At 45.5% G+C, this 10809-nt stretch overlaps 1 protein-coding gene and 1 pseudogene across 1 annotated transcript; both read left to right on the top strand.

The window, feature by feature from the left end:
• The first annotated feature begins 6602 nt into the window (after positions 1-6602).
• Positions 6603-7286, top strand: LOC147446815 (uncharacterized; annotated as a pseudogene).
• Positions 7287-7310: 24 nt separating this feature from the next.
• On the top strand, positions 7311-9058 carry LOC147446814 (uncharacterized). The gene is made up of 8 exons (XM_086524557.1): positions 7311-7337; positions 7375-7438; positions 7536-7586; positions 7702-7742; positions 7875-7895; positions 7965-8088; positions 8319-8392; positions 8463-9058. Exons 1-8 carry the CDS (start codon positions 7311-7313, stop codon positions 8616-8618), a joined length of 558 nt encoding a protein of 185 aa, XP_086380683.1. The 3' UTR covers positions 8619-9058.
• Positions 9059-10809: the final 1751 nt, after the last annotated feature.

Below are 10809 nucleotides of genomic sequence, written 5' to 3'. Positions count from 1 at the left end.
AGTCTTTATGTTCGGGCCAAGAAGATTACGAGAGATCTTGGAATGTCCTTTGCCTGTTGTCATTCCGATGATTAACTATGAAAACTCATTTGATGTGCATGTGTTTGTCCTTATCTAAAGTTGAGCTCCATTGAAGTTTCTAGGGATTGGGTAGTGAGAAGTTTTGGGTTCTTGCACGTGTGTTCGAAGGGGTTCTCAAAGCATTGTAACTTGGGTAGCCATGGCTTTCTCTCTTATCCGGAGTTTCATGGAAGAAGTGATGAAGATGTGGAAGACTTTTTGGAAAAGATGGAGGTTGCCTGCATTAGCAACCAGATTTATGACCTTGCGCAAACGTTACGTCTTCTCCAAATTTGTTTGAAGAGTGATGCATGAGTTTGGTCTAAAGCATTTGAAGAGGAGTTGCATGTGGCTGATCCACCTGTAAGATTGAGTTGGGACAATCTAAGGCATGGGTTGGAAGTGGAGTTTGTGTAGACAGAAGATCCTGACAAAGTGTGGCAAGAAGTACAGGCTTTAGTGCAAAAGGAAGGTGAGCCAGTAGATGCGTACATACGTAAGTTTTCATTGGCATGGGAGCGGATGTGAAAGGCCTTAGCACCACAGGTACCCCCGCCTGACATGATGAAGAAGGATAGTTTCTTGGTTGGTCTTTGGGAGAATATACGTTGGAGAGTGGAGCTAAAGAAGCCTAGGACATATGAAGATGCACTAGAGGTAGCAAGAAACAAAGAGTGGAAGTTGAGGAAAATGAGCCAGTTAGGGGTGGAGTCTTTGCCCATGAGGTCTGAATTTCAGCCTATAGAGTCTTTACAAGGTCGCATGTCAGGGGTTCATCATGAACAAGTGGTTCCTGTTACTACTCAGGTTATGCCAGCAGTGGTCACTACAACAGTGCAAGATGATGGGCTAAGGCAAGACATGAGGCAAGTGGTAGATTTCATGAAGAATCTCAGCCTAAACATGCTAGGTCAAGTGGGAAATAATCGAGGTCGAGGGAGGTTTGAAAATCAGCCAGGAGGTGAAGAAAGGCCTAGGAATGGCGTTGGACAAAGCAATAGTAGGTTTTGGAGGCAGACGCCCACATGTTATAATTGTGGAGAGTTGGGTCACATCAGCCCGCAATGTGATAAGCCACCAAGGATGGGGGGAGACATGTATCCATTGCCAAGACAAGTGCTAACTAGGTCAAATGATTATGGCATTGAAATTAAGGGAGACGAAGGAACCAGTGGACTGACCCAGGAGGAAAAGAGAAAGACAAAAGTGCTAAGTGTAGTCACCTTGGAGAAGGCATCAAAGCTAGAGGATACATTAGTGATGCCTATTGGGAAGAGGACCACAGTGGATAAGGAAGGAAGAAGTGCCCCGGGTCCTAGTAAGAAGAAAGGAAAGAGCCATGAAGACGAGGATGTCAAGGCCAAGAGAAAAAGGAGAGCTCGTCGAAAGTTTCATGTTTTAGATTTTCCACTAGGGGATGGGCAATTAAGCTATGACTTGAAGGAGGATCTGACGAGCAAGAAGGCAGATGTTACTTTTGGGCAGCTTATAGAGATGGTGCCTAAGATAAAGCGACAGTGGAAGAGGATGGTTAACCCAATGGAGGAAGAGCCAGAGGGAGGTTCAGTAAAGGTGTTGGCAATGGATGAGCTACCAGACATTTGTCCAATAGTAGATGTGTGGCATAAAAGGAAAAATTTGGGACAAGGTTATGTGGATGGCGGAGCCCAAATATGCGTCCTAACACACTCATGCGTTGAGAAGATGGGTCTCACAGTGGTTGGGGTGTCAGGTTTTCGGATCAGATTGGCAAACCATCAAAAAGTAAAATGCTTGGGTGTTGTAAAGAGCTTAGAAGTGGAGGCATATGATGCAAAGGCAGTGGTTGACTTTCATGTGATGCCAGCAGGGTTGGGAGCATATCCTATTATACTGGGCAGACCATGGTTATGTGCAGTGGGAGCTGTTCAAGATTGGCGACATGGTACGATTAGCCTCTATGGAAAGACAGGTACCAAGAATCTTTATAATATGGACACAAGGAAACGATTAGAGGAGCTTTATGAAGATGAGGATGAGTCTAGTGATGAAGACTATTCCACGGTGACAGATGAGGACAGTGATAGCACTACCAGCAGTGATGAGGATGCTGATGTTGCATTTCTTTTGATGGACAAAGAAATCTAGGAGTTTGGTTTAGTTGCATTTGTGAATGAGGTTGAAGATGAAAGTGAAGGGAGTTATGAAGTGATTGAAGGGCTAATGCAAACCAAGGTTGAGTTGTCAAAGAAGCAGGAATTGATGACACAAATGATCAGTGGAGACCTCTCAGCTATGGAGAAGGATATATATTTGCACATGCTGGCTAGTTTTCCTGATTTGTTCATTATTTCATATGAAGAGATCAGAGGGTTCAAGGGTGAAGAGATGCATATAGAGCTGAAAGAAGGTGCTAAGCCAGTGCGGCAAAGGCTAAGAAGGATGGGTCAAGAGCAAATGGAAGCCTTGCGAGCAGAGGTGGACAAGTTGTTGAAGGCAGGGTTCATAGTCCCTGTGGAGACCACAGAATGGGTGAGTCCAGTTGTAGTCAGTCCAAAGAAGGATGGGAAGTGGAGAATTTGTGTAGATTTTAAACCCTTAAACGCAGCCACTAAGAAGAACCCATATCCTCTTCCATTCATCGATCAGATCTTGGATTCAGTGGAAAGTTATGAGAGGTACAGTGTGTGTGATGGTTTTTCAGGCTATTTTCAATTGAAGATTGCTCTTAAAGACCGCACAAAGACCACTTTTATTACACCATGGGGCTGCTATTGCTACACAGTATTGCCATTTGGGTTGTCAAATGGACCTTCCTTCTATCAAGAGAGAGCAAATTGGGTGTTGGAACCATTCATTGGTAGTTGTGTTAAAGCTTTTATGGATGACTTCTGTGTTTATAGCAGTAGGGCTGAACACCATGAGAAGCTGCAGATGGTATTGGCTCGATATGATGAATGTGGAGGACAACTAAATCCAAAGAAATCTCATCTAGCACAGCCAAGGGTGAAGTTATTGGGCCATATGGTGTTTGAAAATGGCATTGAGGCTGATCCAGATAAGGTTAAGTCTATTATTCTTCTTCCATCACCTACGAGTACGAAGCAATTGGCAACTTTTATACACAAAGTGAAGTACATGGCACGGTTTATTCCATTGTCTTCGCAGCTTCTTTATCCATTATAGCAAGTGGAAAAGCATGATCCATTGCAATGGGATGACAAGTGTGAAGAAGTGTTTCAAGAGGTGAAAGAGGTGTTACGGGGGTTGTCAGCCATGCAGGCTCCTGATTGGGAGAAAGTTTTTTATGTAAATCCATCAGTAGGGGATGATGCCATTGGAGCCATGCTATTGCAAAAGGGGAAGGGCAGCCATTATATGAGGCCAGTGTATTGTGCAATTCGAGTGAAGCTGGTAGCGGAGAGAAAGTTCTCGGAAGTAGAGCTAGTGATGGCCGGAGAAATATTTGGTGATGTCTTATACATGAAAGGGGCTGATCTCGTGTTGAGACGTGTACCTTGGCGGGAGGAGCTTTACAGAGTGTTGGAAGAGAATCATGAAGGCGCATGTGGTGGCCATTTTGCTCTAAAGATCACCTTGCATAAGATTTTGCAAGAGGGGTATGTATGGCCTAGTTTGCACAAGGATGTTCACCATTGGTGTAGGTCTTGCAATAGGTGTCAAGCATTTGGGAAGAGAGTGTTGAAGCCAGAGCTACGAAAAACCATTATGGCGTTTGATGTGTTTGAAAAGTGGGGGATTGATGCAATAGGCCCGTTACCTATCACAAGTAGGGGCAAAAGCTATATCTTCACGGCAGTGGACTATCTCTCTAGATGGGTAGAGGGTATAGCAGTAAAATAGATCATTGCAAAGGATGTGGCAAAATTTGTGTATGATGAAATATGTTGCAAGTTTGGGGTGCATTAGAGCTACTTTCAGATAAGGGGCCAGGATTTAGAGCTAAACTGCTAGACTTCTTATGCACAAAGATGAAGATTAGGCACCAGCATACCACTCCTTATTACCCGCAGTGTAATGGCTTAAATGAAAGATTCAATGGTGAGTTGGTACAAATTATTTCTAAAGTGACAGAGCACCAAGGAAAGAATTGGGATTTGGAATTGCCTAGTGCATTATGGGCTTACCGTACTTCGGTGAAGACAGGTACATGTTTACTCCATTTTATTTGGTGTATGGAAAGGAAGCACTATTGCCTGTGGAGGTAGAGTTGCCTACGGTCAAGATGTTAGAGAAGTTGCTTGGGCCGCCTAGTGATGCATTCAAAGAGAGGCTCTTGCAGTTACAAGAGGTCCAGTTGGATAGGATGAGCGCATTGGAGCATTATGGGTAGATGCAGGATAAGGCTTTGGCAAAGATAAATTAAAAGGTCAAAAGTAAGGGTATCAAGAAACATGACTTGGTTTTGCGCTACAAAAGTAAGCTGGACAACACCTTCCAAAAGAAGTTTCAAATTAAGTGGGAAGGCCCTTTCAAGGTAGTGGAGTGTTTTCCAAATGGCACATATCAGCTGGCTAACCTGGATGGTGTTCTACATAAGTCAAGGGTAAATGGATTGCGTCTTAAATTGTATCATGCTAGATTGATGATGGTGGAGAAAGATGAGCTGTCTGTGGATCAAGCAGTGTTGGTGAGGGATGAGGAGACCTGCGATGCGGCGAGTCTCATATCTCTCTTTGCTGCTGCTGATCATGAATGATCTAGCAGGCTAGGGGATGGGCAAATTATGTCAGGAGTTTTTTGGAGCAAGGGATTGCATATTTGTACATATACATGCATGGTGCATCAAATAAAGAATTGCCCATTTTTCAGAGCCAGGTTGTTACGTGGGGCCCACATGTGTACAGGTAGGACACCATGTACATAGTGCATCGATTTTCACTATTACTAGTACCAGTGTGTTTTTTATATAATAATGAGGAGTTGGTAGTGCGTAAAACTTCTCGAGGAAGCTATCCGTGGGCCGAAGACATGAGGTAAGCAGGTGCGTCAGATGGCATCTAGTGGCGTCAGGAGGCCGAATGGGGTCAATAATTGCACGTGGATAAGTACAGACACAACGTGGATGTTTTCTTGTGATACTTATGCAGAAAGGTCATCATGAGGACCACTTTTTGGGGCCACTTCACGTGGTTATGAGACGCATTATTGAAAAATGTTGAGTGCCAGGTGTGCGGATGATGCAAAAAGGTGACAACTATGCACTGCGAGGTCAGTTTTTGGGCTGTTCGGGGTCCGTTTGACGTCAAGTAAAGGCCAAGGGTGCCCAAACAATAAAGCTAAGTGTGGGAACTGAAAAATCAGAGAGAAGACCAAAAAAAACGTGGAGAAGAGAGGAGGAACAACCGCAAGTGTGTTTTTGCTGTTTTTGGAGCATTTTTTGGCCCTAAACTGCTCATCCGAGGTCGGATTTGAGCACTGTGACATTGGAGGGTGGGGTTATTGGGCGTTCTGGACGCAATGGCGCTGTCCATTTTGCCAAATTTGTCATAGATTTTCTACTATTTTTCTGTGTAATCTTCTCCGGTGAGTGGAGCCTCTGCTTAACTCAGTGTGGTTGTATCTGGTGTATTTCTTCAATACTATGTAAACTATTTGCCCATTGGTGTTGGGATGAGCTTCATTGAGTCTAAACAACAGAAATTTACCTCCTTTGAGCTGAATTGAGAGTGTGTGTGTGAGTGTGTATGTGTGAGTGTTGAGTGGGCAAGTGGGAAATCTCTCTCTTCTCACTCCGTCTGTGTGTTTCCTGTCTCGGCCATGCTGGTTGTGTAAGCCGAGTGGTGCCCCATAATGTGTGTGTGTATCATCCCAAGAGTGTGTGTCGGGTCATTATAGAGGCGTTGTGTGTGTTTCCATCCCGCTCACACCATGATTGCTCGAAGGCGATCTGTATTGTGAAGGTCGGCAGGAGGTGTGCATGTGTGTGTGATTCTGTGTGGCTTGGGGTGTTGGGTATCTGCTAAGCTATAGAGAGGCATCTAGTTTGTGTACTATGTGTGTTCCCATTTCCCCATGCCATCAGTAATGCCCCCACTGAGGATCTACTGATTGCTCCTCGGTGAAGTTTTAAAACTTGAAGATGATGGATGATATTGACTTGGTGCTTGCTGGAGAAGAAGAGGCTGCGGATTGGTTTTTCGATCTAGAGCTATAACTATTGTTGCAGGTGAGAATTTGTGAACATGAAGCCAAATTGAAGGCCCTACCATTAGTTCTACAAGAACGAGCCAAAGCTTGGTTTGAAGGATTGAAAGTTGCAGATCGTCAGTCACACTGAGTGAGATTCGGAAGCAGTTTGTTGAAGCTTTTCAGAAGCGGGTTTCTCCATCAGACTTGGGTGAGCAATTGAGCAAGCTAAAGCAGGATGTAAGTGAAGATTTTTCTTTGTTTTTGGGTAAATTTGAATCTATTTGGGAGAGACTAGCTGCTGTTACATGTGTGCAAAATGGAGATTATTTCAATCGAGAGCAGTTCTAGCCTGCTTTCATCCGCGAATCAAAGAGAAGGTCGAGTGCGGTGGTACCGAGGACTATGAGCAAATGGTTTGCTTGGCAAAGGCAAAGAGCAGGAAAGCAAAGAAGAAGCTGCAAATGGGTTTATTGAAGCCAACAGACTATGGATATTGCTCGACAATGGAGTTGCGTCATGGCATGAAGCCAAAGGAGAGTTCAAGCGTCAAAGAGGTAGCTACTTTGCCATTGGTAAGCCATTCTGATCATTCGTTTCAATTTGTACCTCCAATTTGGTGTGCTGCTATACAAGAGTCTGTTAGCCCGGTTAGCAAGGATGAAGTCCTAGCCAAAGAGTGTATGCATGAAGAATCAAAGGAAGCTATGGATCAGAGCTCGTAGGAAAAGTTTGAAGATGTTGACAAAGCGATGGTCGAAGCTGTACAGGAAGAAGCTAGCCAGGGGGTTGGGCAACCTTGCCCTACCAATTGTATTGAAGAGTGGCAATGCCTTCTAGAAGGTGTTGGTGATGTCGACCTACCAAAAAACGAGGTAATAGATCATTGCTTTCTCTTTTGCTTAGCAGATGATATGGTCGTAGAAGAAGTCCTTGAAGAGCAGGCAAAGGTAATCGAGCAATCCGATTTGCTCTCGCATGAAGTGGTTGAAGATGAAGTGTCAAAGGCTATGGTAGACAAAGATTGGCATGGTGAGTTAGGTATAGAGTGTGTGCCGTTTGAAGGACCTACAATAGAGGGTATGCTTGAAAAATAGGTAGGCTTGGTTCTCCAAGAAGAAATGCCATTGGAAGACAAGTTGCCAAAGGTTTGTACCATGCTATTAGTGTTCATGTTTTCGATAGTTTGACCCAGGAGGGGCCTTCATTGTGCTTGGGGAAGCTCGAGGCTTTCCATTCGATCCGGGAGGTTTATGCAGCTGATAAGATCTCCCTCTCTATCTATCTATACAGTTCTACTATATATAGCAACTTATTATGCTATCAGGTTCTCGCTTCTTATGCAGTTTTCTATTATCTAAATAATGCTATGGTTGAGCATCAATGCTCAACGAGAGGTTGGGCAATGATGGTACAACTAAAGATGGCCGACCTATGGGAGTGCAAGAGGCCCAGGAATGGCAGTTCGCAGGCAGATGACGGGAACATTGGGAAGGTCTTTGATGCGGTTAGGAGACAGGTGCACAGAGATGGAGCACTTGCTAGTGGAAAATGTCAGTGTTTCTTCCTATCTCATAGGTGAAAGAAGCAAATGCTTATATCACAACATTGGGAACGAGGCAAAGGATACTGGATGCAGGTACTATCAAGTTTATGATATGGGATGTGGCTCGAGGTGTCTACAGGGGGCTCTACTGCCAGGATGTGTATGCCAAATGTCACTTTGAATAGGTCGAATATGGTTCAGAAGCTTTGCCGGGTCGTGATGCTTGAAGGTGCCAAAGGTCGATGGATTTATCTCCAAAGCGGGACTTTCTATGTATGCAAAATGGATACTCCAATTTGGCAAGCTCGAGCTCCTTGGGTTGATGGCTGACATTCGAGGGACACTTTTAGGAGGTTGGCTATGACCATAGGAGCTCTAAATTTTGAGGAAGAAAAGCAATCTTTTTTAAGCAAACGTAAGCTCCGCAATTCTGGGCGTGTGCAAGGGGGCCAAGCCCAAAGTTTTTTTTAAAAGCTATTAATAAAGAAAAAAATGACAAGTCCAACTTGCATGCTTGAAGGGTGGCGCTGTTTTTGGGAGGCCAGGCATGCAGGAGAGTAGCACCATCTGTTTTGGCATGGAGGGGTGGCGGTTGCATGCAGGCCAGCATTACGGAAGGGGCCACTTGAGGACCACCAGGTGGTGGAGACAGAGCAGGTGACGGGGTCACTAGAGAGCGGCCAATGGCGGGCTGCTTGAAGGAATAGGGCCGGCCAACTGGCTGCAGGGGGGAGATCGAAAGGGTGAGCTGGTCAAGAGGGAGGCGCCACAAGAGGGTCAAGGGAGCCCTATGGGGCTGCATGGCAGTGCTGGTACGGGGGCGCAGTGCCCGGAGCAGATAAGGGCTGTGGGAGCCCGGGACGAGCGACAAGCAGGGAGGTGAAGGGGGCGCCTTGCCTTTGGGGGGCAACCGCTAGTGGCCAAAGAGGTGGAAGGAGGTTGAGGACAGTGTGACAAAGGGGAGCAGGATAATTGGGGCCAGCAGGTTGGAACCATGAGCATGGAGTGCTGGAAAGGAGGGTTTGATAGCAACCTGTAGGGGACCTACGAGTGGGGGGCCGCCAAGGTTGGAGAAGGTCAGAGAGGAGCAAAAGAAGAATATCAGGGCCTGTAATGTTTGAAGATGGCCAGCACAAGGGGAGCTCCCGGTGATAGGGAAGGAGGAAGGGCTTGAGAAGGTCAGCTTACAAAGGCGATGGGCTGCCAATGGCCGCGGGTGGTCGCTAACCGGAAAGCATACATTTTTATTGCCGTTAATGTCATCATTGTATCCGCATATGTGTTGTGGTGCATGTTTTTTCTTTGGTTATGGTAATTGCCCAACTCAGATCACTTTGCTACTTCGTCTCGTCTTGTACGCCTCGGCCGTGGTAGCATTGGCTGCGGCCACACGGGTGTGTGTGTGTGTGTATGTGCACACAGAGAGAGAGAGAGAGAGAGAGAGAGAGAGAGAGAGAGAGAGAGAGAGAGAGAGAGAGAGAGAGAGAATGATTGAGTGAGCTATTTTGTGTGTGGTCGAGGCGTGTGTCGCCTCCCTATGGAGTGCATTTACAGATTGGGTAGTTGTATGCATCCAGTGGTGTTGGGATATGATGGTTTGTTGATGGGTTTATTGTATTGAAGTGTTCTTGGGAGAGTGTGTGTAGCCGTGATTGCTCGAAGGCGATCTGTATTGTGAAGGTTGGCAGGAGGTGTGCATGTGTGTGTGATTCTGTGTGGCTTGGGGTGTTGGATATTTGTTGGGCTATAGAGAGGTATCTAGTTTGTGAACTGTGTGTGTTCCCATTTCCCCATCCCACCGTGTGTTAGATTTCAAGTCACCAATGTTTCGATTCATGTGTTGGAGGTCAAATCACATTTTCTCTAGCGAGGAACAAAAATGAGGCATACAAAACATTATGGATGTTGTGCACAAAATCCTTTGTTGTTGGTGGTGACGAACGCAAAGCGTGACACGGCTCCCGGTGTTTTCGAGGCCGTCGAGGTCCGTGTCGCGCTTTGCATTCAATAGAGAGATAGAGGGAGAGGTAGTGAGTCTACTTGGTGCGTTTTCTAGAGATGACTCATCGACACCAGAACCTTGCTAACATGAGTGTGTGTGCATCGACCATTGGAGTTGAGATGTAGACATAGCTTCTTTACATAGTACAAATTTCCAAAGAAAATTGCTACACTAAGCCCCCTCTCTTGTGATGCAAATGTTGCCAATTCCTCCCACCAAAATACTACCAAGTGCTGACCTCTGATGAACTTGCCCCCCCCCCCCCCCCCGATAGTGACCTCTGAGTACCTTTTTATAGGTGCTACCTGCTTTAGATTAGGGTAATCTGGTTTGATTAGGGTAATCTAACCATGGGATACAAAGCAAGGCAGTGGGCCCTAGGTGGTTGACCCTTGCTTTGTCTTCGGAAATATTATAAGGAAAACCTCTAGGTGGGCCTTTGTGACCATGACCTAGAGGGATAAGAATTTACAAATTTGAGATTTTTTACAAGGTTTGGTTTGAAACTAGAAAAATGATGACAACCTACGGGTTTGACTGAAGAGGGCGTTGTGGACGCGATGCCGGTGAATGGTGGCCTCGTTGGTACGTTGGTGTAGTGTATTTGTCACTTTCGGGATCGACCGGGGCATGCCTTCCACGCCTTCACTTGTTTTGGTGTCGACGATGCGCGATTTAGCCGCCTTCTTTCTTTTTATCGATGTTGTCGATGTCTTTCGGTTTTTTTATATTTTTTTTTGGTGTGTGCGTACACGCTTGCGTGTGTATGTGTATATGTACATGTGTAGGCGTGTGTGTATATATGTGAGTGCGTGAGTGTGAGTGTGTATGGATAAGTGCGTCGGCCAATGCGCGTGAAAATGAGAATAATGTTAATATATATACAGAATCATTGCACAACAAAACCGAAATGCCTCGCAAATAAAACCTACACTGAAACGCCTTAAAAAGATGACCACTAAATTTTAAAAGGCCCGAAATGCGTGTCATGGGAACGGGCACCACGTGCCAACGGAAAAGAAACGAGTGAGGAACTTTATTCAATTCAAATAACAAACTGAACTGAAAGAGA

Source organism: Adiantum capillus-veneris, chromosome 11 (assembly GCF_014529385.1).
Source record: "Adiantum capillus-veneris isolate H3 chromosome 11, ASM1452938v2, whole genome shotgun sequence".
Lineage (NCBI taxonomy): Eukaryota > Viridiplantae > Streptophyta > Polypodiopsida > Polypodiales > Pteridaceae > Adiantum > Adiantum capillus-veneris.
Note: the sequence above shows the minus strand (reverse complement) of the source record. Positions and strands in the feature narration are given on the sequence as shown.

Coding starts and splice junctions, on each gene's coding strand:
- LOC147446814 (XM_086524557.1), top strand. CDS start 7,311: ATGCCATTGGAAGACAAGTTGCCAAAG. Junction 7,338..7,374: donor TGGAAGACAAGTTGCCAAAG/GTTTGTACCATG, acceptor TGTTTTCGATAG/TTTGACCCAGGAGGGGCCTT. Junction 7,896..7,964: donor GGGCTCTACTGCCAGGATGT/GTATGCCAAATG, acceptor TGATGCTTGAAG/GTGCCAAAGGTCGATGGATT.